General features: G+C 39.6%; 3 protein-coding genes and 1 long non-coding RNA gene across 6 annotated transcripts; 2 read left to right on the forward strand and 2 right to left on the reverse strand.

Annotated features, from left to right (window-relative positions):
• Positions 1-1,484: 1,484 nt before the first annotated feature.
• LOC134302605 (uncharacterized) lies at positions 1,485-5,427 on the reverse strand. The gene is made up of 2 exons (XR_010007552.1): positions 5,308-5,427; positions 1,485-2,103 (listed from the first exon to the last, which is right to left on the reverse strand). It is a non-coding gene; the product is annotated as an uncharacterized LOC134302605 (long non-coding RNA).
• rabgef1l (RAB guanine nucleotide exchange factor (GEF) 1, like) lies at positions 2,252-12,530 on the forward strand. 3 transcript variants are annotated; one of them, XM_062987756.1, is made up of 9 exons: positions 2,252-2,278; positions 6,999-7,183; positions 7,462-7,616; positions 7,699-7,874; positions 7,996-8,077; positions 8,516-8,648; positions 8,807-8,898; positions 9,662-9,918; positions 10,389-12,530. In XM_062987756.1, exons 2-9 carry the CDS (start codon positions 7,005-7,007, stop codon positions 10,740-10,742), a joined length of 1,428 nt encoding a protein of 475 aa, XP_062843826.1. In that variant the 5' UTR covers positions 2,252-2,278; positions 6,999-7,004; the 3' UTR covers positions 10,743-12,530. The 3 variants fall into 3 exon arrangements, with proteins under 3 accessions (XP_062843826.1, XP_062843825.1, XP_062843827.1); XM_062987755.1 differs by lacking the exon at positions 2,252-2,278 and adding an exon at positions 5,487-5,583; XM_062987757.1 differs by lacking the exon at positions 2,252-2,278 and adding an exon at positions 5,487-5,583 and having other exon boundaries at positions 9,637-9,918; positions 10,389-10,574.
• Positions 12,531-12,880: 350 nt separating this feature from the next.
• Positions 12,881-16,905, forward strand: LOC134302633 (high affinity immunoglobulin gamma Fc receptor I-like). The gene is made up of 6 exons (XM_062987799.1): positions 12,881-12,934; positions 13,108-13,143; positions 13,968-14,255; positions 14,347-14,613; positions 15,420-15,716; positions 16,194-16,905. Coding segments are annotated over exons 1-6 (915 nt in total). The 5' UTR covers positions 12,881-12,909; the 3' UTR covers positions 16,196-16,905.
• A 1,695-nt stretch (positions 16,906-18,600) lies between these two features.
• On the reverse strand, positions 18,601-21,975 carry otol1b (otolin 1b). Its single transcript, XM_062987920.1, has 4 exons — positions 21,594-21,975; positions 20,675-20,764; positions 20,218-20,289; positions 18,601-19,484 (listed from the first exon to the last, which is right to left on the reverse strand). Exons 1-4 carry the CDS (start codon positions 21,973-21,975, stop codon positions 18,601-18,603), a joined length of 1,428 nt encoding a protein of 475 aa, XP_062843990.1.
• Positions 21,976-26,212: the final 4,237 nt, after the last annotated feature.

Below are 26,212 nucleotides of genomic sequence, written 5' to 3' on the forward strand. Positions count from 1 at the left end.
CAAGGACACATTGTGGACAAATTTGCGGAAACAAATCATTTTTCTACTACGGTGTGTTTGTGTGAAACGTGTGCGCTTGCTTGTAGTGAAAAGTGTGTGTGCGCGGACATATCAACCATAAAGAGGACACACTGAATATTTTATGTATTTATTGATGAGCATGTAGAGAGAAGCTGGAGCTAATGTGGACTCCTGTATGAACTTCCATCTTTGGAGAATCAGAACTGTAGCGCTGAACAATCTTGAAGTTCTTTATATTATCAGTTATTTTATGGCTCACGATTATGACGCCTTAAGCTTTTTGCCATTGATTATGTTTTTACTGTCTTTCTTTGTTGTTGTTGGATTTATTTAGCCCCTCGACACATGTGCATTAACATTTTCAGTTGGATTTAGTGTAGTGATTTGTGCATGGCAAATTAATTTGGTGATTGCCAGTTCTCATTCTCAGGGGCTTTTCAAATTATGCATACTTAAATCTCAGTTCTACAAAAAGCAAGAGCAATCACTACAGTTACAACAGATTCTTATGAATGTGAATTTCTTCAGGAAACAAATTTGCCTTTTGTCTAATCATTCTCATTTTCTGAAATCCTGCATGTTTTAACCAGACAGGTTTTTTCACTGTTAAATGACTGCATTTGTCAAAGGGATTGCACATGTTTATCTATGTTTAATTTTATTATTATTATTTTTGTTCTGTACTCAACCGTTTTCTGATTAAATCAAACAATAAATGTACACTAAGGAAAAGTAAGAATCAGATCACTTGTTTCTGCAGCTTTACTTTCTCACAATGTTACCATCATCATGATGTATCACCACCAAGCGGCTAACTCATACCACATAGTTGTGTTTGCTTGGTGAATAAATATGTACATTTATAATAGTGACCGAATATATGTGTCTTTGTTAATTTAAACTAAAAATAGATGCTAATCTGTTTACATTTATAACCACAAAGTCAAAAGAAAAGCCCACTCATTCATAAAAACAAAAACGGAATGAGAGCCTCACTACGCATGCGCAGACGGAGAGCCTCACTACGCATGCTCTGATTCACGAACAGACTTACGCTCCAGGGTGGTTTCGTGAATTCACGTAAGATGCGCAAAGTGTACTTTATATATGTATAATTTCCATAAAATTGCCCCTATTTCTGTATGTGCAAAGCAAAGTATTCAAAAATTTACAATCTTCTGTCAGAAATAAAAAAGAACTAAAAATATATATATATAAATTAGATCCAAGAGAGTTTCAGCAGGGAGATTGATATAAGCTTCTGCTGGCTTTAAAACTGGCATAAACGACACAAAACAAAACCATAAACTAACATTAATACTGGGTTTGCATTATTTCTTCTTCCCACGATAATTAGGCTACATTTCATAATACAAACAAGCTTTTAAACATGAAAATGAACCATCATCTCCACTAAAGAACCATTGTTTTAAGTGTGTGCGCAAACCAGGACAGTAAACAAGTACAGTTATGTAAAGTTTCAATATATTTACTTTATTTGCACTTGTAAATAGACACAGACAAAAAAATAAAAACTCTTTGTGCAAAATAAACAACACACACATTTACCGCTACAAGAGTCACGTGGTCGCTGTTCCACCCGCTAGCAAACAACTTAGCTTAGCAATGCTGCTAACAGATGATCATTTATCCAAATAACAGTCCGTGACATCTTTGCTGAGTTTGTCTCGGTATTGTTTCCTCTTATTTCGCGTCTGTTTCTCCAACTTTTACTGCTTCAAAAGAATAAATCAGTAATAATCGCGTCTCTGCTGCTACTTCCACTAAACCGCTAACAAACAAACAATACATTCAGAGGCGCATCGGTGACGTCACCTAAACACACGTGACTGACAAAGCCCTATTTTAATGCGTGTTATAATATTGCTTATTTATATTTAAATGAAATGATTTATTGCAGTTCCATACATGAAAATAATAATTTGTACTTATTATATGTAACAGTTGTGATAATAAAGGGACATTTGACCAGATGAAGCGTTTTCAGAATGTTTGTGGTGTTTCTGCGCCATCTTGTGGATCTTTGCTGAGGTAACTTGTCCAGTTGCTGGCTTAGATTGACTATATAAAGAAGAGTAAATAAACATTAAACAATGTGGCTGAACTGCAACAGCGTCTGTATATGAGCTCAAATACTAAAGAAAATCAAATTCAACACGTTTCTATGTTATGTTTTGAGCACTGAGGCAGATCAAGAGGAGAAAGCAGCTCTACACTGTCAAACTGAACAGTGAAGGTGAGCACAAGAAACCTGGTGCTTTTATACGAGCTGAAGGTGTTTTTACTTCTTAAAATACTGTGTTTAAATCACGCATTGAACGCAATATGACTGTTTTCTTTTTTAAATAAAAGCAGTAGAGAGTGCAGTGCTAAAATATGTGCATTTACTATCGACCGAAGTTCCACTTTTCTGTTTTTTTTTTGTAAAATAAACAAAATACACAAAATTATTAAATAACTTAAATTCATTTTCAGTTAGAGGTTTTTTAATACAATCATATACAATAATATAATAACAAAACCAAATTTCCTTTTTTCACTGCACTTCTCTGGCTTACAAAAAGATAGATATATAGATATCTATCTTTTTTATTTTAATTTACTGCAGTAAAATTTCCCCACAGAGCTCCTCTCTCTCAACATGTTCTCCCTCTCACACTCTCTCTCTCTCAGCATGCTCTCTCTCTCTCTCTCTCTCTCTCTCTCTCTCTCTCTCAGTATGCTCTCTCTCAGTATGCTCTCTCTCAGTATGCTCTCTCTCTCTCTCTCTCTCTCTCTCTCTCTCTCTCTCTCTCTCTCTCTCTCTCTCTCTCTCTCTCTCTCTCTCAGTATGCTCTCTCTCAGTATGCTCTCTCTCTCTCTCTCTCAGCATGCTCTCTCTCTCTCTCTCTCTCTCAGCATGCTCTCTCTCTCTCTCTCTCTCTCTCTCAGCATGCTCTCTCTCTCTCTCTCTCTCTCAGCATGCTCTCTCTCTCTCTCTCTCTCTCTCTCTCTCTCTCTCTCTCAGTATGCTCTCTCTCAGTATGCTCTCTCTCTCTCTCTCTCTCTCAGCATGCTCTCTCTCTCTCTCTCTCTCTCTCTCAGCATGCTCTCTCTCTCTCTCTCTCTCTCTCTCTCTCTCTCTCTCTCAGCATGCTCTCTCTCTCAGCATGCTCTCTCTCTCTCTCTCTGCTACCTGTGTTTGGTCCCTCAATGCCGCTGGGTCACGTGACGGTACCATAACCCAGCAGAGCAGGAGGGAGCATCGAGGTGAGCATGTAAGATGAGAGGAGCTGTTACAGTCTGTACAGTGAACACACATCGTCTCTACTTTCTTATGAAACCAGAGAAACGTTGTAAATGTAGCGTGGGAAAAATCGATACTACAGATACTTGGACCGACTCGCTCACCCCTGCTAATAAGGTTAGAACAGCCGTGTAGCCCAGCCAACTAATTCACAGCTGAGATACTAAAACCCAAATAACTCATAAACCATCATCATTATTGTTATTAATAATAGATATACAATAAAGACTTGTGTACTGGTTTACTGTGTGCAGTATTCTAACTATACGAAAGACATTACAGCTGCGAGTTAATATCCAACGTAAACAACTCCGGTACTTGTTAGCTTAATCGCTAGCGTTAACTGCTAAGCTAATTGTAGTGATTTCTGTTTCTATAAGTGCTCTGTATTATTAACTTATATTAATATTTGAAAGTAGCGGTTATCAGTAGGGTTGTAGATAAATTCAGATGTTTAAATCGGTCAGATTTCTTGTTTCTGGATGTTTTACTTTCTCGCGTTACCATGTAGTCGTGTTTGCTGGGTGAATAAATATGTACATTTATAATAGTGACCAAATATATGTGTCTTTGTTCATTTAAAATAAAAATAGATGCTATTCTGTTTACATTTATAAGCAAAAAGTCAAAAGAAAAGAGCATTTATTCATAAAAACACACACATACGGCATGAGACTCAATACTCATGCGCAAACAGAATGCCTCACTGCGCATGCTCCGCGTCATTTCCGTAGGATGCGCAAAGTGCGTAAAGCGCCTTCCGTACTTAACGTAGGTATAATTTACGCTATTAATTTCATTAAATTGCCCCTATTTTTGTATATGCTAAGCAAAGTATTCAAAACATACAATCGTTTAATGCCTACCAATGTACTGATGTCTGTTAGGATTTTAACAACATAACGGTACCACAACAAAACACAGCAGAGCAGGAGGGGAGGAGCTGCTGCAGTCTGTACACACATGGTGTCTAATTTCTTATGAAACAGGAGAAATGTACTGAATGTAGCGGAGATAAAATAAAACTAAAGTATTGATCCAATTCCAATACCAACCTTGGTATCGATACTATCGGATATTTTAGCTGGTGCTAAAATAAAGGAGCTGTAATCTAGGTATAGAGTAGGGAGGGAAGGGTGATTTTAAAAGTTTAACATTTTTGGAGTTTGACGTTTCATTATTTGACAACACAGTCTGATGTCAAAGAATGGCAAAGTTTTGTCTCACATCTTGGAGGTTTTCTTTGGGTCATTTAGGGAAAGTCACAACACTTGTAACCTTGACTTGTTTTGAGTTATGAGATCTGCAGTATGACGGTTGTTTGGTATTTGTTGGTGATGAAAAGAAGGATGTTCTATAGAATCCACAATTAATGCCAACTTCAGTGGTTATACAGTTTGAAAATGTTTTATGGGATAGTCTGTACTAAAATGACATATTACACATCCCTAAATGTTTTAACTGTTGTATCAACATGCTTTTTTCTATTATATATTAAATAAAAACAACTATTGTGAGATTTATTCACTGGTCCTGTTTGCATTACACAGGAGAGACACCCGAGTATATTTTAAATGAGTTACTTTTTACTTGAGTAGATTTTTAGACTAGTAATTTTACTCATACTTAAGTAAAAATGCATTAAAGTAATAGCACTTTTACTTGAGTACAATATTCTAGTACTCTTTCCACCTCTGGTAAAATGAAAGCTCTATATTCTTGTAATGCATGTGAGCCACATGTATAAACATTCACTTAACCCACATAAATTGGCAGTTTTGCCAGCACAGTTTGTTCACATTGACAGTTTCATGTCATTTAAGCTTAAATGCTTCATTTTATTCCATTTTGCTGCACTTTTAAAAGAAAGTGAACCAAAAAATGAACATAATCTCACGGCATCCATGTTGTTTACCTCGGTAAGTAAATAGAAGCTTTAAAGCTCGGTAAAAAAGAGCATTAAAGGTAGCAAAGCATACCGTAAAGGAGAAACACATTCCAAATAGGTCTTCAATACAAATATCGTGTGTGCTATAATTTAAACTATATGTAATTTAGTGGGTTAGAAACTAGGTGTTGTGATTTAGTCCTGAGCTCGGCTGTGTGGTGAGTTTATGAAGGACATTTATTTTGACAGCCTGAGCTAAAGCTCGGAAAATGGAATCAGCTGCTGTGTTGACGGTCTCTGACTTTGAGACGAGCCTTTTAATTCTGTAATTGTGGAAGGAACAGTCCGACAGCATTAGCAGTGTCTGGTAAATATAATACAACCCTTTAAATCAAGGAATATTTCAGCTTGTTTATGTTGGTTGTTATTTTCATCATATAAAGTAGCTGCTAGCTGAATAGCTTCCTGTGTTGCTAGCTAGTTAGGTGTAATCTGATAAAACTCGCTATCCAGCTAAACCGGTTTAGATGATTAAAAATTCTATGTAAATTCTAAATTCTGTGTATATAAACTGACATTAAGTTGTATTTCTTTTATTCCTGGTGTAGCTTAACGCACTGTTACTGTGTCTTGTTGACAGAACTAAAATGACTGTGTCAACATTGGCATAGTTTTAAAAACATGTCTATAATAATAGTGCTGGAGGGGTTCCAACTTTTTACAAAAAGACCCAGATTTAATCTTTATTAAACTATTTAAACAGTTTCCTTTTGGCAAAACAATATTTAGTAAATAAGAATAAGAGTCATAAACTAAGGGTCAACCCTATTCTGTAGTCTTTTATACAAGTGACGTTTATTATTATTATTATTATTATTATTATCGTTATTATTATTATTATTATCTAGGTCAATAAAACTAATAAACCACCATTGTAAAGTGTGTCGTGATTTTATACCACTAAAACCAGAATCTGCATTCATTTACTTAAGTAATGAGTATTGTAACCTTCTGGGCAAATATCCTGTAATCATGACAAGAGGGCGGCACAGTGGTTCGGTGGGTAGCACTGTCGCCTCACAGCAAGAAGGTCCTTGGTTCCATTCCCAGGTGGGGCGGTCGAGGTCCTTTCTATGTGGAGTTTGCATGTTCTCCCCGTGGTTTTCCTCCGGGAGCTCCGGTTTCCTTCCACAGTCCAAAGACGTGCAAGTGAGGTGTATTGGAGATACAAAATTGTCCATGACTGTGTTTGACATTAAACTTAACTACTGTTTCTGTCATGAATGTAACCAAAGTGTAAAACATGACGTTAAAATCCTAATAAATAAATAAGTCATGACAAGACAGTTCAGGTTTTCTTCTAGGCCTTGGTAAAGAGACCACTGTTTCATGTACTCAGCACATACTAACATTTATTTGAGCAGCTGCTCTTGGGCTCACAGTTAATTAGAAATAGCTCCAAATGACATTCTTGATTTGTGATCCACTTTCTGAAATCGCTACAACATTCTAGATGTAATTATAGGTGTAGGTGTAATTATAGGACATTAGGACATTCTATAATTATTATAAAAAGTCTTTATAATAAAAGCATTATCATACTTAATTGTTTATTTGAGGATTAAATGCTGGCTTTGCCATTCTACTGCACCCTAGTTTCTATTTTATAATTTATGCCTATTAAATGTTAGTAGTCATCAGACATCTGTACTGAAGAACTCATCTATCCATCAAAATATCCCTGTTCTCAATCTATGATATTCAATTTTTGTGCCCAACCAGTAAACGATGACTTCTCAAACAGAGCGTCGGAGTATCTATGTGGATCAGGCTGCACTGCTTTGCAAGAAATGCCATGAGTTTTATGGCAACGCAGCCTGGAGAGATCTCTGTTCTAAATGTTGCCGTGAAGAGACCCACCGAGTGCGAGCAAAGCAGATTGAGGAGGACTTCGCGCTAGCACAGAGGTGAAGGAAAAAAGGGGCGTGGGGGTGTAAAGGTCAAATGTAGCATAAATCAAATAGGTTTAACTACTGAGACGAGACAAATAAAGGAAACCGTATATTAATATGAATGAGTTGATTAGGAGACGACGTCCCTAATTGGCACCCCAAATTTAAAGGTATTCCTTGTGGTTGCTTCAAGGTCAGCTAGTCCTGCTTTACATTATTGTATCTTAACCTTTGCTCAATAATTTGCACATATTGATTCAGCCACATAATACTGTATATTTTTTGTCAACCAGGCTTCAAAGAGAAGAAGAGGCAGCTTATGGAGGTAGTCAACAGGAGGTGCAACCAGAACCCTCCACCACCCAGTTAACCAAGACTGAGGAAAGTAAAATCAGTCAGAAGTTGCGCAACGTGCCAGCAGTTAAAAAACTCTTGACCCTCGGCAAAGGTAGGTGGAAAGATATTTAGCTATATGACTAAAACATTACGTTAAAATCCTAATAAATAATGCTCTCATTTCTTTTACTCAGATGTGAATGTTCGGGAGACCCATCCTGCCCCATCCACCACAATAAACCAGCAGCCTGTTTTAGGATCAGATCAAGCCACGAAGCAGTTCATTGAGTTCCTAAAGACCCGGCAGAAGCCAGGACAGGACATTTTTAGGCAGTGTCATTCCTTCTGTTGCAACATGGTCTTTAAGAAGGTACCTGCAAATCGATTTTTATTCTATATGATTTATATATGATAGATGGTAAAAACAGTGTTTGTAAATAGTGTGTAAATTACCCTTTTTATACTTACCTCACCCTGTTTATTTCATTCAGGGTCTTGGTGCGGAGGAGCTCTCAGAATCTGTTCAAGATTTCTACCAAAGTCTCTCTGATCGCCTGAACAACCTCTATAAAGGTACCATTGCAGCCTGTACTCCAAGTTCATGCATGTTCAGGCTGTGATGCATTTAGTAAACATGCTACATATCTAGACTGATGAGCCAAACATCTGGACCTCTCAAAAATGTAAAAATGTTTTTCACTCAGTGTGTTGGACCACTGGACGTGCTGTGGCTTAAATAATACAGTCCTAGACCAACCTTTCAACTATAGTTGGTTAGAAGGTCATGTGTGTTTGAAATCTCACTGTCCTGCCAGGCGTTTATGTATCTCTCAGGGTAAAATGGTGTAAATCATTGTCAAAGCCAACCCAAAAATATATGGAAGATTTGACAAAAAACTTCCGTTCATTAAACTACAAATGTGTCATTTGTATGGCTTTAGATTTAAATGCTCATAAATGCTCATAAAATGCACATTTCTATTGTTTTGTTTGTTTACCTGCTTGTGACAGGCAACTCAGAGCAAGTAGAAGCAATAATGGATGAAGTAGAGAAGTACATAATGCTGCAGCTGTATGAACAGAGCTTCTGCCCTGGGTCTGCAGACGATGGGGTCAAAGACCTGGCCATTCAGAAGAGAATCAGGTAGGTGATCACAGAAAAAATATGCACACACACACACACACACACACACACACACACACACGCACACGTTCTAGATTAGATTGATCAGATTAATTAATTAAATAGGTAGGTCACTGTAGTAAATGTCATTGCAGTTTGTTCTGTGTTTGTGTTGTCAGGGCTTTACACTGGGTCACTATTCAGATGCTGTGCGCTCCACTCAAAGAGGAGATTCCTGCAGTGTCGGACAGCCTGGACAAGGCGATTACCGGTAGGGCACCAGCTTAAAAATGTCAGTGAAAACTACATGAATGAATGAATTTCTTGGTATTTGGCATTAAGAAGCTTCTGATGAGTTCACAAAATCCACCTGTTCAAAGTAACATATGAGCATGAGCTCAACAGACAGAAAGACTGAGAAATCTGATCATTTGTACCAAGAAATGGACACGATCAATTCCACAAATGTGTTTTCTTGCTTTTCAGTTGTGCCAAATACTAAGAAATACTTACATTTATGTGTTTTTCAACTTTCTACTTTACCTGTAATGGTAATTAGATAATATGTAAGAAAACAAATTAACCTTAAACCTTTAAACCTTAAACCTTTGGCCTTTACTGTACATATAATTGATACTTTTTTTATATTAAATTATTCTGGGAACTTGGGGGTGCAGCTGTCTTATGTGCTGGTCCACTACAGCTGAGATCAGAAGACACTTGAGGTCCTGTGTAACCTTTGAGCTTGATGTTTTGATTCTGTCATGGCAGTGTGTGATGACCATGATGGAATTAGCTCAGTTGTTTTGGGTTGCAAATTATCCTCCACACCCTCCAGGGTGTGTTTGTGTTTTTTGTGCATGACGTGTGTGTGTGTGTGTGTGTGTGTGTGTGTGCTGGTGTTTTGAAGTCACTGTTGCTTGATAAACACTGAGCTTTGTTTTGTCTGATGTAACAAGTCTTTAAGAAATGTGTATCAGATTTGATTTGCACAACATATCATTTAAAGCCGGTGTTAATGCTGGTGGTTGCAGACGTCATCGAGGTGGACTCCAGACGGGTTCCCAGGGAAAAGCTGAGGTACATCACCAGGTGCAGCAAGCACATCTTCGGTGCAATCAAGCGCAGCAAGAAAGAGGCCGCCTCGGCCGACGACTTCCTACCCGTCCTCATCTACGTGGTGCTGAAGGCCAACCCACCCCGGCTGCAGTCCAACATCCAGTACATAACCCGCTTTTGCAACCCTACCCGCCTGATGAGTGGCGAGGACGGATACTACTTTACAAACCTGGTAGGTCTTCACCTTGAACTGAACTGTTGTTTGACATGTAGATGTTCCTTGGGATAAAAGAGCTCCGGGTCTGTCTACCTGGGCAGCTGCCTAAGTAGAGAGGATTCTAATAAAGACATTAAACTCATAAGGCAGATTATTCAGATGCACTACTAAGACCTCTAAGGAAGCATCGGGCGCTTGCTCGTTATTTAGTCAGATTATCACTCTGAATTAAGGTGCCTCAGTAGGAGCATTTTAAGGAATCTAATTTAGACATGCCTTTTTTTGGGTGCGTAAAATGTGTCTATGTAGAGAGATCACTGGGTTTTCGGAAAGACCCGGAGAGAGGGCAGTTTGTAGGACTTTTGGAGACACCGGACTGTTTTATTACATTTCGTATAACTGTATTACATACAGTATAACACACATCTCTCTTTCTCTCTCTTTCTCTCTCTCTCTTTTTCTCTCTTTCTCACTCTCTTTCTCAGTGCTGTGCAGTAGCTTTCATAGAGAAACTAGATGCTCAGTCTCTGAACCTGACTCCAGAGGAATTCGAGTTCCACATGTCCGGCCAGGCGTCCCCCGATAGGCCGTGTGGACCCGGAGCCTCTTTCACCTCTTCTTCCTCCTCCTCCTCATCCTGGCCCAGGGGACCCAGAGAGGACAGGAAGGAGAACGACCTCATCGAGTGGACGGACGGAGTAGAGGGCTCATCAGTCCAGGATGTTCTGGAAGGGCTCCATCTGGACCCCAGCCCAGCACCCTCCTCTGCCATCGACTCGGAAAACGTGGAGAGTGACGGGTTGCCACCTCCTCTGCAGCCTCACGTGTTCGCCGGGTAGTGGCTGATTGACTGTTTTATTAAACCTCCTGTGTGTCGTCTATGAATGCAATCTTTTTATCTTTCCTGTACAGAGGAAAGGGATTTGCACACATGTTTTTTATTCTGTTACAGTTAAGCTTCAGTACAAGTTTTAAAAGGTAGTCGATGCTTTGGGTGGATCCATAAAAAATGGGTTTTTATTTCATCTTTCATTCAAGTCCTTGTGAGAATAAATTATTGGTTTTAATATTAATTAATGGTAAGAAAGCAAAATCGTTTGCTCTTTGGTTTGGCTCAGCGATTGTTATGCATGCTTGAAACAATAGAAAATACATGCAAAATTAAAAAATATATATATTCTTTTTTGGGATATTCTTCATTGGGAAAAAAACGTGGTTCTGTTTGAATAGCTTTTATTATGCACTTTTATTCTATTTTCCTCAAAGAAATATTGTTGAAACAACAAGTTCATACTTTAGTTTATTCAGACTAGACCACTTTTGTTTTTATTTAATGTTTTCTGTGCAAATATCAATCTCAAATGTACAAACTCCGTTTCATAAAAAGTTGGGACACTTTCTAAAAATGCAATAAAACTTAGTAGCTGATTTAGTAGCTTGTGTTGTCTTATAATTACATACAAAATGAAAATACATTGTACATTTGAAGTAAATGTATGCACTGGAGGTACACCATATGGTCAAAAGTTTGTGGACAAGTCCAAATGCAGGTAGTTTTTAATTGTTGGGTGTCTACGTACTTTTAACCGTATAGTAAATATTAAATACCAGAAGCAAAAGTGGTCGATAGCTGTTATCACCGTGTGTGTGTGTGTGTGTGTGTGTTATTAAGAAGGAAGATATTTATCAGCTCAGAAACGTTGGGGTTTTGCACAAAAATCTGAATTGCTATTTCTGCTTATAGGTGATGGAAGGATTTTCTGTTATATATTCAAAGATTTAATATTATTTATTGGACTATTAAATTGATTTTGTTTGATTGTGATGCAATTGTGATCATGTTGTTTTGTTTCAGTTCAACCAAGTCGCTCCAGAGCTCTTTGAAGTTGTTGTATTTATTTGTGTGAATGTGAGTGATAAACGATAATTTATTAAGCAGAGGGATTATTTTAGCATCGCTGATGTCATTGTAAAGTGTAAACGTTTTATCGTATGTTCAAGATGCACTGTGAACAATTCTGTTACAGTCGACACCAGCTCACTCTCACAACCCAAAACCTGCTGTTTTGTAGTAGACAGACACTACAGATTTAATGCCATATTGGCTTTTTTATCTGTGTATATTTGTTCATTCCCCCCATTTTTCCCAGTCTAGTGTGTATTGCCAACCGCTTTGTTTCACCTTTCAGAAGCGGGTTCACACAGAGAGTCACGCACTGTTCTCCATTATTTCCCGTCATCTGTGCAGACACCATTGACCAGCAGCGAATAGGAATCTCTTCAGCCATCCTCATTCAGACATAGCCAATCACGTCTGCTTGCCAATAGCAGAGCTGAGATTTGAACTTAAGAGCTCGGCATTGTATAAAGTTTCACAGGCCGACGTTTTATGCGATTATTTGATCGTTGCCTCCGAAACATATTAACCAGATTCATGAGCTAGACAGCATGATGGGTAATTTATTCATTCAGAGTATACTGTTAGTCTCAAAGCCCTGATATTCATTTATTTAGAATCTAAGCGTAGTAAAAGTTAGAGGACATGGCATGAAAATATACTGGTCTGAACAATTGTTGTCAGATGTATGTATGTAATGTATGTAATAAATAAATTGTGCTTGAAAATATTTGTGCCACCGATGTTTGTAACTGTAGCTACAACATTCAGTTCTGCAACGTTAACGGGTTCTGTTCAAGCTTTCGTTCCGTATTGGGCCAAAAGCCATTTATTAGATTAAATGAAAGCCTGCGACTAAACGATGAATAAGCTGTTTTTTGAGTCTGCAGGCATTTCCAGGTATTCTTTAATTTTTGCTTGTGCAAGGTGCAGCTTGTTTTGGTGAAACGTTTACTATTACAGTAAAGGAAGACACCCAAGTGAGCTTTTTCCTGTTTTTGTGCAATCGAAGCACAAAAGAGGTGGGGGGTATACTCTGGATTGCTTTCAACATATAAAGGCTCTGTGTCTTAGGCAGACTACAGATCAGTAGCTGAAACACTGACACCATGCACATCTTGCACATCTGTATTGGTAAGTGGCTGCACAGATTCGAGGATGTGTAGATGAAGCTGATGTGTAGATGAAGTTGAGGATGTGTAGATGAAGCTGATGATGTGTAGATGAAGTCGAGGATGTGTAGATGAGCTTGTGGTTTATGTAGTTGTGATTTTAAGATGACACATTTCCTCCCTCTCTGTTTGCAGTGTTTTCAGCTTTGCTTGCAAGTGTCGGAGCAGTCGGTATGTATCTTGGCATCCTGCTTTAATGCTTTTACTGGTTTAGTTCTAAATACTTAATGCTAATCATGTAAATGGGAAATGTGTAAATAAATAAAAGCCATATGTACACTTAATGTAAACATTTTAATTCACAATTAAGATTTTGTATTTTTACATTTTCGGCATTTAGCAGACGCTTTTATCCATACAGTAAAAGCAGCTGAGGGTTAAAGGTCTTGCTCAGACGCCCAACAGCAGCAACCTGTCGATGGTGGGGCTTAAACCGGCAACCTTCTGCTTTCCAGTCCAGTACCTTAACCACTAAGCTAACTGCCCTGAATGATCTGAACACACCTTCTTAAAGTTGAGTTCATTTTTTAGGTAGGCATGTCCAGTAGGCATGTCCAATAGGCATGTCCAGTAGGCACAGCAGGAGATCATGTTAGCTCACAACTGCTGAGATCTAGGATTAAACCTTAGTCGTGCTAAGGGTCAGTTGGGCGTCTACACAGACATGGTTGGCTGCTTACGAGGCCGGGGTGGCCGAACAGCCCCACCTTTGAGTGGTGCTCTTGGGTTGAATTGGAATTTCAATCAACAGCCAGGCTTTCAGGTCCAGTATGAGTGCCAGACCACACAGATGCTCTTCAGACCGACTGGGCACGAATTCTCTCAGGCACACTTCAAAATCGTGTGCAATGCATTTACAAATAAGTGAGACAGATCTCCATAATAATGCCTATTGTTTTGAAATGGAATTTACAAAGACACATGGTCAGGTGTCCACATACTTTTGGCCATTGAAAAGTGAAATGTGTATTTTTTTTAACCCTCCATCCATGCAGCTCCCACTTTGGCTCCAATAAAAGCTAAAGCTACGGTGACTACGGGAGAGCAGCGTCTCTTTTCAGGGGAAGATGTGCAGCTGACCTGCGGCGTACCGGACGATCTTTCGTCCTCATGGATGTATCAGTGGTTCCATGACGGCGAGCCGGTCAACTCTTGGCAGGTGTACCATTTGAGAAACGCACGAGTCCAGCAAAGTGGAAGCTACACCTGTGAGGCACAGAAAGGATTTTGGCCCAATGTAGTGACAGCACTTCAGAGTGACCCGATAAATGTCCATGTTGACGGTAAGAATCTGATGGCTAATCATTTGCTTTAAGACAATAGAGCTTAGAATTGTCAATAGAACTGATCCTTTTTGTATTATAATCCTCTTAGGTGGCTGGGTCCTCCTGAGAGCTCCTGTTGAGCCTTTACTCATTGAAGAAACGATGACCCTGACCTGCCGTGTTCGTAACAACCCTGTCCTGTCGAACGCGGTGTTCTACAAGAATGGGAATGAGTTTGCAAGACTGAATGTTCGAGACATGGAGTTTCCCAGCCTTAAGTTGGAGGACAGAGGCACATACTCATGCCGAGCAACATGGGTTCAGGGCAGCGAATATCACTCTGCCTTGTCTGTGACTTCCCCTGTGAAAGTGTTAGGTAAGACGTTTTGGTACTGAAATCCGACCCAAATTAGAGATGATTAAAATGCTTTCGTGCACACTTATTAAATAAGCTTTATGGAAAAAATTTTGCGGGACGTCAGGATTTTTGGGAGAGGAATACAAAACACTTTCCCCACAGATAGTTTCCAGTGTATTCATCTGACCACTGGATGGCACTGGAGGTCATTGAATAAAACTTGGTTCCTTTAATTTGTATATTATGCACGAATGAATGTCTGGAGGGAGGGTGGGGGTAAAAATAGGATTCGTCAGGAAGACCATTCCACCCCATGGCCTAAGAGTCCCCACTGTTCTAGCAAGGCTTTCCACAAGATTATGACACGTGCTATTGACCGACCGGGCGCTCCTATAGACCCGATCTGAAGGGGGACGATGGCAGAACGGGTTTATTGTTGCTGCCGCAATTGTGACCTCTAATAAGTGGTTAAGGTGCCTGCGTGAAAGACAGGAAATGTCATCATGGTTAGTAGTGCATGCCTCTCCCTAGGCGATGGCCTTTCTCAAGGTGAGGGGCCTTTCTTAGGAGCCCAACAACCTCGCAGTGGTGTACTGGAACCAGCCAATGTTCTGTTTCTAATCCAGTGTCTTTAACTACTGAGCCTCCACTGCACTACGGTTAGAAATAGGTATGGATAAGAAAACCTAAAATCCATCATTAGGAGATGTGTCCATATATTTTTTGCTTTCCTTAGAGCTGTACAGTATAAATCTAGTAAAGCTGAAATTTACTGCTTCTGTTAAATGTATAGCACATCAGCATGTATCCTCTGTTTGATTCAGATAAGGTGAACACCCCCAGGCTGGAGTTTTCAACAGGTCGGGTTCAGGCCAGCATGAAGAGTGGAAGCACGGCGACGCTCAAGTGTGTCACCAAAATCAACGCAAGAGAGCCAGGCCTGTCTTTAGAGTACTACTTCATGAAAAACGGTGAACGTCTGAGGCCCGTTTCAGCCCAAAACACGTACTTCATCCCAAAGGTAAACGTAGAGGATAGTGGAATCTACACCTGCAAAATTCAAGTCAGGGGTTTGTTACTGGAGAGGTGGAGTAACCAGGCAGAGCTGAAGGTCCATCCATGTAAGTGCCAGAAATTTTGATTGGTTTAGAGCTTGATTACTCGTAGACTATATGGCCAAAAGTATTGGGACGCCTGATCATGAGCTTGTTGGACATCACATTCCAAAACCACTGGCATTTATATATTTACTATTATCTCCTCTGGGAGGCCTTTGTGCAAGACTTTGGAGTGTGTCTGTTGAAATTTGGGCCCTTTCACTTAATACACAAGTTGGGTTGAGACCACCTAGTCAAACAATGTTTCTATAGAGCTTTTGTGCTCAAAGAAATAATTAAGGTGAAAGTGGAATTCCACAAACTGTTGCCACAATGTTAAAAGTGTATAATTTACCTTATATCACCTGTTAGCAATGAATGTGGCAGAAACAACAGGTGTCCACATACTTTTGGCTATATAGTGTACATTCGTTTTTGATTTACCTGTACCTGTAGAAGTTTATGTTTATATGAAATGCACGTCTTTTTTTATACCAATAGAGACTGCTGAGACCTTGGTGACACCAAGCAACTCCTCTGTTCCCCAACCTCCTGACATCAAACTACTGAATTACACAGTTTGGTATTTTCTGACTCTCATACATTTACTCAGTAACACTGTGTACTGAGATTTGGTGTCTATTAAATAATATTTTATCTGTGCCTAATAGATTGTATCCATTTACATATTTTAAATATATAATAACCGTGTTAACTATAGTTGCTTGATATAAATCTTATTAACGGTGATACTGTTTGTAACAGACAATGTTTACAAATGACACTATATAGCATTACTACAAACATATAAAACAGGACATGTGAAGATGATGATGATCATGATTACGTTTATTCATTTATTTTTACGAACCACTTCATCCTCGTAATGGTCACAGCACACTAAAGAATACACCCTGTCTAAAACACTCGTCTGCTTACATACTAACATCTAGCAGGGTTTTTACAGTAGCCAGGCCACCCTCAGCATGTTTTGGATGGTAGATACATTTACAGTGGAAGCACCTCTTACCGAGGGAAACCGTCAGCATATTAAAGCCAGGACCCACAGACTGTACAGTACAAAAGGTTTGTTTTTGTTTTGTATTAAAAAGCTCATAAATTTACAAAGTATTTCTTTCATTTTTATAAATGTATTTTGATGTTTTGATTTATGTTAAAATGTATCCGACCAATAAAGAAAATTTTAAAAAAGTGGTGAGCTGAAACCAGCCAGTCTTTTGTTTTTAATCTGGTATCTTTAATTACTGAGCCTCCACTGCACCACTTAGAAATAGGTATGGATAAAAAAAAACTAAACTCCATCATTAGGAGATGTGTCCACATACTTTACACTATAAGAAATCACACTCTGCTGTAATTATAATGATATAAATGTTTAGATTTCTGACATTTAGTTAGTGACTGTAACACAATGCAAGTCACTGAGGGTCAATGGGGCCCAGCATTGGGGATTTGGTGGTGGTTAGGCTTGAACCAATGACCTTCCAATCACTAGTCCAATACCTTAACCGTGAGCTGTCACTGCCCTGGTAATAATGAAAGGATTAATATTATTTATGTTGACAATTCTTACTTAAGCTTCATGAATTTTGGTGCACAACAAAGAATCCAAAATCAATTTAAATCTTAATGCCATGTATTGATTGATTCTTGGATTTGGTCTTTGGTAGCTTGCTTTACAGAATTAAAAAAAACCCACACAAACACACGTTGATTTTGCAGTAATGAGTTAAAATGAAGTGATTGGAAAGCATACATTTAATTTGTAAATGAATTAATCAATAAAAGTCAAGATATAAAAGTATGGTGTCCTATTTGCGTCCTTTCAAATGTGCCAGAGTGTCTGATTTCAAACGATTGAACAAAAGATTAAATGTGACAAAATAAACTTGAGGGAAAAATTTTTTTCTTTATTTATTTAAAAGACAACAGTTTTCAACACTCACATCTCCTGTGTAAAAAAATGAATTGCCTTTTTAAAATGTTGCTGTGCCACATTTAGCAGCAACTGTATTCACATCAGGAGGAATATTAGCCCGCTCTTCTTTGCAGAACCTAAAATCAGAGGTTTTTAGGTAGGATCTGCTTGTTTGGATCTTGCTTTTGTGTTTTAGAATTTTGTCCTGCTGCATTTCCCAATCATTTGCGCCTCGGCTTTAGCTCAGGGACAGATGACCTTACCGTCTCCTCAAAAATCTTCTAAAGGAAGTTATAATAATTATAATTCAGTTATAACTAAATAAAACACTTTTCTTTTTTGTAAATGTTAGTTGAGTACTGTGTTTTTTTCTTTTTGGTAGTAGTGGTTTCCTCCTTCTAACCATTTTATAAATCTAAATTGTTGAGTTAAGTTTTAAGACACATTTGCAGTTCTTTAGATATTTTTTCCTGGATTGTTTGGGTCTTTATGAAAAGGTTGTCACTTATCTCAGTGAGACACTATAACACACCACTTCTGGGTAGATTTACTTCTTCGCTTTGTAGCGTTTTTCAGACTGATATATTCTGACAGTCTACTTCTATCTAGACTTTTCTGGAATTACCGTAGATTGTAGATTAGACTTTGATAATAAGGTTCAAGATAAGTAAGTTTAATACTATAATACAAGCCTGCCTTTCTTTGCTCATCTAAACTGGCTTACCAATTAATCAATGTGGTGAACTGGTTTAGTAGCCAAGAGGACAAGTAACTTGTCACCTCAGTGTAATAAATACAATAACAGAGGTTATCAAATAGCGGGCGGTTAGTTTTTTACACCAAAATGTACAAAATGATTTGGAAAACGGTGGTTATATGTCGGGATGAAAAAGGTCAGCTTTGCCTTTACAAAGAAAATGGCCACGTAAAGAGTTCAGTGCAAGATCTGACCCCGGTTAGTCCTTAAAATCAGTCAGGATAGAGCAGAAACCCTGAAAAGATGCTATCATCCTCACTGCTGGCATAAGCACCGTTCCAATCCCTCATGGTCTCCACCCACACCTGGTCTCCAGCGGCAAGTCTCAGGAGCACCAGGTTGGAAGCCTGGTCTATATCCTGGCCCTGGACGGTGTCTCGTGAGCGCAGTTTGCGCACCCCGTTGACCACCAGGGCTGCACGCAAAGGCTTGTTCCTGACGGTGATTTGATAGGAGAAGACGTAAGCCCCCGGGTAAGTACAGTTGAACTTGTTAGCGACGACATCATAATGATTTTCTTCATTGTAAAAGATCTTATCGAAGCGCACTGGGAAGCCTGACGGTGGAAAGGACTTGCTGGGGCTGAGACCCACGCTGAAAGCAGAGCGCAGTCTGCCCAGGGCATCTCCCGCCGTCCCTTTCACACCTTGAAGCCCACGGTCACCACGTTTTCCCGGAAGACCCCTGTCCCCTTTCGGTCCCCTTAATCCTCTGAGACTTTGAGGACCCTGAGGCCCTTGTGATCCCGGCTCCCCCTTGTTTCCATTGTTTCCAGGGTCACCTCGTTCTCCAGGAATGCCGGGGTTCCCATGCATTCCGTGCAATCCCGAAGGACCTGGGTCGCCCCTCGCACCCGGAGGTCCTGGTTCGCCTGGCTCTCCTTTCTGTCCCCTTTCTCCTAACAGGCCACATTCTCCCCTATCACCCTTCTCACCCTTCTCTCCAATCCCACCTGGTGGTCCCAGTGGTCCTTCTTTGCCCGGCTCACCTTTGTCGCCTTTAGTTGCGTTCTCACTAGGTTCTCCTTTCTCTCCTTTTGCACCTTTGAATCCTGGGAGGCCACCCGCACCTTTTTCACCTTTGAGGCCAGTGTCACCTATATGGAAGAGAAAGAGCAACAGCATATGCTAATGCTTTTGCTATCTGGAAGCCATTACTTTGGTGTGAATCTTCTAGCGACTTGATTCTCTAAACCTGACTCACGAGTCGATTCCTCACTGCTAATGAATTTTCCCTTTTTTCTCCTCAGCTTAGACTTTGGGAATAAGCATTTGGGATCTCGGCTTGTGTGTCAGCTGATTGGTGGACTGAGTAGCTGTCGCGGGTCCCACCTAGGGCTTTTCCCTTTCTTTAGTTTAGTGAGGTTCCTCTGCGCCTTGGGTCCTGTTTCTTACAGCTGATACGCCACTTTTGTATCAGCCCACACGCCACCTCATTAAAAATCTGGTGACTTTAGTACCTATAAAAATAGGGCTAGTTTGACTGCACACATTAAAAAGTATGCGAATCAGTTAGAGGAAAAAATTCGAACTATCACCTTATGCTGACAGGATTTTACATGGTCAGATCTAATCTAATCAAATCACTGGTCTGTAATTAATTAAAAGTTGCTGAAACAAAAATGCCACTGTCTACAGTCAAGTGAGCTTTATTTTACAAACAGGTTTACAGGTTGCAGTCCTGCTTTTCCTTTTTCTAGCAGTGTGATCGGTAACACACTTGCACCAATGTGGGACCCAAGGCAGTGGCGCTGTAGAGCTGGCTCGACTGTAGACAGTGTCACTTATATAACATACGTAGCATTTCAACTTCAGCTGTATAAAACTCACCTTTCATTCCAGCTTTTCCCGTGATTCCCGGAGATCCTGCAAACCCAGTGTTTCCTTTCTCACCTTTTTCTCCTACAGCGTAGCAAATAAAAATGAATGAATTAAATTTATCCTGATTCATATTTGTTCCAAAGTAGTGTGAAAAAGTAATTGCCCACTTCCAACTTCCTCTGTTATTGGCAATTCTCTCACTGTGTGAATTCAGATCAATAAACAAAAGACTGGGCTTGGGACTGGGACTTAGAGCGCACTGACGCGTGCACTTCCTAATGAGCAGACTGTTCGCAATATCCCCCACTCACCCAGACTTAACCAAGACTTAGACCGCACCACATAGTAGTAATATTTTGTTTAATGATCTTAAATCATTAAATGTGACAAATATGCAATAACAAAGGCAAGCAGAAAGAAGGAAGTTACTTTTTTACACCACTGTATGTTTGTATATATTTAAGACCTTTGTCTCCCTTCAATCCAGGCATTCCAGTAGGACCTAATGGTCCTGGGGCACCTTTGAGTCCAGTGTTCCCCTTTTGCCCAGATGGTCCTACAAAACATATCAAGCTTAGAATTTAAGCAATACAGACTTTACATGGCAAACATACAGCTACACTATAGGGCCAAAAATATAAGAACACCTTACAATAAGCTTGTTCCACTTCCCATTACAAAACTATAGGAATTCATTTGTAATTGCCTGTTCCTTTTTTCCACACGATGGGCACAAGAATTTGGAGTGTGTCTATAAAGAAATTGTGACCATTCCGCCAATATATAGTTTGTAAGGTTAGACCCTGGTGTTAGGCAAGATGTTAGATGCTACAGGTAAAATCCATAATCAATTAGGGCAGTTGTAGCCTAATGGTTAATGTACTGGACTAGTAATCCAAAGGTCGCTGGTTCAAGCCCCACCACTGCCAGGTTGCCACTGTTGGGCCCCTGAGCAAGGCCCTTAACCCTGAATTGCTCAGATAATATACTGTCACAGTACTGTAAGTCGCTTTGGATAAAAGCGTATGCTAAATGCTAAAAATGTAAATGCAATTACATTTTAAAGAAACCATTTACAAACATATATTGATAGGTTTAGCTTCATGGCTGAGCTGTTGTTGTTACTAGACATTTCCAATTTACAAAAACAACACTTACAGTTAACCAGGTTAGCTCGAGTGTGGCATACAATGTCAGTGCTAGCTTGTAAGCCTTTAAGCTCTTTAATACAACCAGTTCTACTACCTGTGTTTGTGTACAGAATTTGTATGACTGTGTGCTTGATTTCATGCACCATCATTTGCAAACCCTCTTGCTAAATGAGCTTAACTCACTAAATACCTGTTCTATTCTTTTATTATATTTATAGATACCGTATTATATACCTGAAAGCCCCATGTCTCCTTTTGGTCCAGGAGGTCCTTGTTCTGGAGGGCAGCACTCGCAGACATTAAGGTAACATTCACTATAGTCCAGAGTGTAGTTGTCCTGCACGCTGTTGGGTGGCACAGTGGTGCTCGTGTGGTAGTCCACATACCCATTAGCAGGGACGGTAATACTCTCCGTGACACGCTGTTTTGGCTTGCTGTAGTCCACATGCTTTGCCGTGACTGTGAGTTTTCCAACTGTTGTTGTCGGCTGGACCAGGTCTCGAGGAGGCTTTTTGGTGTACTTTGGTCGTGGAGTCATTTTAATGCCGTCATTCATAGGTAAAAACAGCAGCACCATTAAGGCCAGGAAAAGGGAATGAATGCAAAGATGATTCATTTTATATCTGTAAATAACAAAACAGACCAGGATTTATTTCAGATTATTATACGAGGGTTCTTCAAAAAGTTTCTGCACTTTTTTAACTCTATTTATTAAGAATTTCAAAAACAAATATCCACTTATGCAGTGCTGCTTTTACATCCTCATCATATGAAAATCTTCTTCCTCTTAAAGCTTCTTTGAGCGTCCAGAAAGGTGAAAATCAGATGGTGCTCACTAAATCCGTACTATAAGCGTCTCTCAGTCTTTCAGACACGACCAATTACTACTCCTCCCACCCTCACTGCCCTCACCATTTCCAACCAAAATCTAAAAGTGTGGGAACTTTTTGAAGATCCCTCGTATATTTGAACACTCCATCTATTTTCTATCCTATTTAAAAGGTAACGAAGATGCATGATTCAAATCCAGTGTTCATTTATTAGTCCTTTTTTGACTAGTTGTTCTGCATGACCTGTGTGTGACAACTGATGACCTGAACTGTACATAAACACTTCAGACAGATTATATATAAGATCATAGGATCAATCCATCACTGATCCTCAAATAAGATTGTGACAATAGAAAAAGACAGAACATTGGGTGTCTGAAACCTGAGGACACTAATCTTTTAGAGCTGGGCATGCAGAACCCTGCCACAGCAGCCAAGTTTCTTTACCTCTCAGGTGCTTTTGTGACATGGGAAACAACACCCTTATGAATAACCCCATCTACCAAATGGTAAAAAAGACACACACACACATACACAAAGATCCACCTGGGCAGTGGAACTGGTCACCTGATATGAAAAGACTTCTCTAGCACTTTTATTTGTCCCCAGTATGTGGATTGGAGCCAAGCCTGAGGTTTTAGGGCTGTATCGATGATGGAGGTTTGGGCACAAAACAAAAGGGCAGTTATGCCCAAAACTGTGTGTGATTCTGCTGTGTAAATAAATCTTACAGTGATTTGGGAAAAAAGTCATTCATCTGTCATATGTTCAGAAAGCCCACAAGTCAAAGTTCTTTGGTTTTGTATTTTCGACAAGGAAATATGTTTCAATCATTCAGCCACCAAAATAATGCAAAAATCAGTACAGTCCCAGGGCAGCACGGTGGCAACAAAAAGGGCATGGGTTTGATTCCCCAGCCAGCCGGCCAGCCAGGCTCATTCCTGTGTGGAGTTTTTCCTTGCACATTCTCCCTGTGTCTGTGTGGGTTTCCTCTGGGAGCTCTTTTGGTATATAATTTATAATTATTTAAGTGTGTTTTGTAGCTTTTGGTTTTACGTTACTTATAAACCTGGCTTAAGGACAACTGATATAAAACATAATGTAAATAAATAGCTTTAAATCGTTCTCATTTTGACCCTTGAGCTGTTCTCTTTCTTCTTTGAGTCTGGAGCATCTGAGGTGTTGGCTTAGACAGGGTATCAGAGTATCTGTTTGGTGTTACTCCAAAAAAGCTTTTGCAGAAAGGAGCGCAGATAATCTTATTCAGCACACCTGAGTGTTTTAAGAGCTTGTTGGTTCAGGTTGGTTCTGGGAGGGTTGCTAACCGCCACCATTAAGACCAGTTTAGGAGGGGCAATCGGGCAAATGTAAAAAAAACAAAAAACAAACAACACATACATCTCAGTGTTCAGACAGAATGTATGGATCAGTCAGTAGACAGAGAGCTTGGTTTCGCCAGCGATACGCATGGGAGATACGGGTCCTTCCGGGGGGTAATGGTCCACACTGACCTGATGCTATCACCCCACCATTCATGTCTCTGAACCACAGTGCTCACTTTACTTTCCTTCCTGGAGTTTGCGGTGCCTCCACTCAACCCCTCCGCCCTGCACAAATCTTGCCCCCTGCCCCTGCGTCTACCAAAAGCTGTGGGAAGAGACGGTGAGACCGGGCCTGGATCATAATACTAAGCAGACAAGGCTGGATGATCCGGAGTTGTAAGAGTCCTTTGATGGAGAGGTTTAAAATTGCACAAAAATGTGCTTTAGCTTTATGTGCATTCATCATATGAATGCGTGTGCGCCCCCCTCTTTCCCCCTTTTGTGAAAAGAGAGGCATGTCTGCCACCTGAGCCTGAGGTGTTTTAGGAGTCTGGTAGTGTAACAGCTCAGGCTATGCTCGAGTGGTAAGCTTTTAATGGAGCTCAGTATGACCCTGTGAAGAAAGGGGGGACTGTTGGACCATTCGCCTAAAAAGCCCCTTTCTCCTCTTTTATCTCCTTCATTTTCTCCGGATTTTAGTGCTGTTTGATTCTTATATCTACAGTTTAAACCAAAAGTAAACGGACACTCCTTATTATCAACTGTATAAGTCACAATCATTTCTCACAGGTGTGCAACACCAATTAAAATTAATTAGAGGCTTATATCTTTGTTACAACAGTTCACAAAACATGTTCCTGCTCCACCATGATTGTGCCTCTTTGTCATTAAGGTCATTAAGACATAGTATGACAGGTTTGGTGTGTCCTCAACACTATTGAACACATTTAGGATGATTTGGAATGTTGATGGCAATGTATATATATATATATATTATTTAATATATATATTATTTTGACTAACGTAACAAATTCAAACAGACATGCCCTGAATTCTTTTTGGGTGTGGAGAGGGAGGCTTTGGGATGGAATATACAGTATAACAAGCTCACGATCATGAGTCTACATACTTTTGAACATGTTGTATGTCATAGCAGTCTTGTGATTGTAATTTTTTCTGCAGCTGGTATTTTTCAGTGGTAGCTCAGCGGTTGAGGTACTGGAGTAGTAATCTGAAGGTTGCCAGTTCAAGTCCCAACACTGCTGGCCCCTGAGTAAGGCCTTGCGTAAATCGTATTTAGTCACAACCGTAAGTAAACTGGGTAAAAGCGTCTGCTAACTGCCAATAATGAACATACAGAAATTGAAATGAATAATTTGTTAGTGTAGAAAGTTTTTATTGTCATTTAACTTGCCAACATGGCCTTCTAATTTCTTGGCAGATTGATTATAGCTGGAGACTTCTCTGTGCCCATATAAACACAGTTAGGAGGACTGCATCCAGTGGCAATGTGGTATCTAGCCATTTTTGAAAAGAAAACCTTACTATCACGAAAATGTGCCCGGATGGATAAATGTAATCCAAGAACCACCAAAAACAGGTACATAATGAATTGGAAACTGTATGACAATTGCTGGGACTGTCCACAGTCAAGCAAGCTTTACTTTGGCAATTATTCCAGCCTGTAGTCTTGTTGCATGCACAGCATTCAAAATCATGACAAAGGTGTCTCAGCTCTGCAGTAAACAGTTAACACTTTTGAGAGGTTAACATGAGTTTTGATTCTATTTTGGTCTGTTCTAACAAATTTTCAGTCAGTTGTATGCAAACATTTGGGGGCTAAACACTTTAAAGAATATGTAATGATATTGTATTGATAAAACCATAACAAGTAATAATGCATTTATGCATTTAATACATTTATAAAAACTAGGGTGCTTGGTGGTAGAGAATGCTAGCCTGGTCAGGCATCTGCATGGACATGAATAGCTACTGAAACCTAGCCATTGGGAGGTGCACTTGACATTGAGCTCTCAATGCTTTTCCCAAGCCTAAATTAACAATATCAGAAAGTGTGGTATGTGGTCAAGATCCACTGTGGCAACCTTCAAATACGGGAGCAACTGAAAGAAAATATATACATCAGCCTATATACTGCATAGAGGCTGGAGAATATACCTTTTATAGAAAAAAAGATAATCACAATAATGAAAATATTAACAATAATTATAGTTCCATTCATTGCATACATTTAATGTATTAAAAAATGTTAATACATCTACAAACTGATCACTCAGCTGTCCATTATTTACATTTTAACACTATGGTTCCTACAACTAATGTAATGCTTTAACTGTCATATAAAATCCATGCTGCTTTATGCACTGGCATCTATTATCAAATACAATTTTGTCACAAAAAATAAATGACAAATTCTAGGCAACTCTTTAGGACTCAATGTAAAACACCAAAATATCAAGTTAATGTATTTACCAGATGCCGGGCTTGTATTAGTGTCTTTTCCTGTCGATCCAGCTATTTCCTCCTGATAAAGCACAAAACGGAGAAAGGAAAAGTTCTAATCAGCCCTGAGGTGTCGGATATAAAGTGATACCTGCCAAAGAGGGGGGTGTCACATTAGTCCTATACAGTTTTCCCAGCAGTGGGTGGACTTTGGTTCTGGCCCACTGCTCCACAGTCA

Source organism: Trichomycterus rosablanca, chromosome 25 (assembly GCF_030014385.1).
Source record: "Trichomycterus rosablanca isolate fTriRos1 chromosome 25, fTriRos1.hap1, whole genome shotgun sequence".
Lineage (NCBI taxonomy): Eukaryota > Metazoa > Chordata > Actinopteri > Siluriformes > Trichomycteridae > Trichomycterus > Trichomycterus rosablanca.

Bases quoted from the DNA above. Each gene is read 5' to 3' on its own strand.
- rabgef1l (XM_062987756.1), top strand. From the start codon at position 7,005: ATGACTTCTCAAACAGAGCGTCGGAGTATCTATGTGGATCAGGCTGCA. The intron at 7,184-7,461 runs GTGAAGGAAAAA...TTTGTCAACCAG, and splicing joins GACTTCGCGCTAGCACAGAG to GCTTCAAAGAGAAGAAGAGG. The intron at 8,899-9,661 runs GTAGGGCACCAG...TGGTGGTTGCAG, and splicing joins CCTGGACAAGGCGATTACCG to ACGTCATCGAGGTGGACTCC.
- LOC134302633 (XM_062987799.1), top strand. From the start codon at position 12,910: ATGCACATCTTGCACATCTGTATTG. The intron at 13,144-13,967 runs GTATGTATCTTG...CCATCCATGCAG, and splicing joins TGCAAGTGTCGGAGCAGTCG to CTCCCACTTTGGCTCCAATA. The intron at 14,614-15,419 runs GTAAGACGTTTT...TGTTTGATTCAG, and splicing joins TTCCCCTGTGAAAGTGTTAG to ATAAGGTGAACACCCCCAGG.
- otol1b (XM_062987920.1), bottom strand. From the start codon at position 21,975: ATGAATCATCTTTGCATTCATTCCCTTTTCCTGGCCTTAATGGTGCTG. The intron at 20,290-20,674 runs GTCTTAAATATA...GCTACGCTGTAG, and splicing joins TGGATTGAAGGGAGACAAAG to GAGAAAAAGGTGAGAAAGGA. The intron at 19,485-20,217 runs GTGAGTTTTATA...TCTTCCATATAG, and splicing joins GGGAAAAGCTGGAATGAAAG to GTGACACTGGCCTCAAAGGT.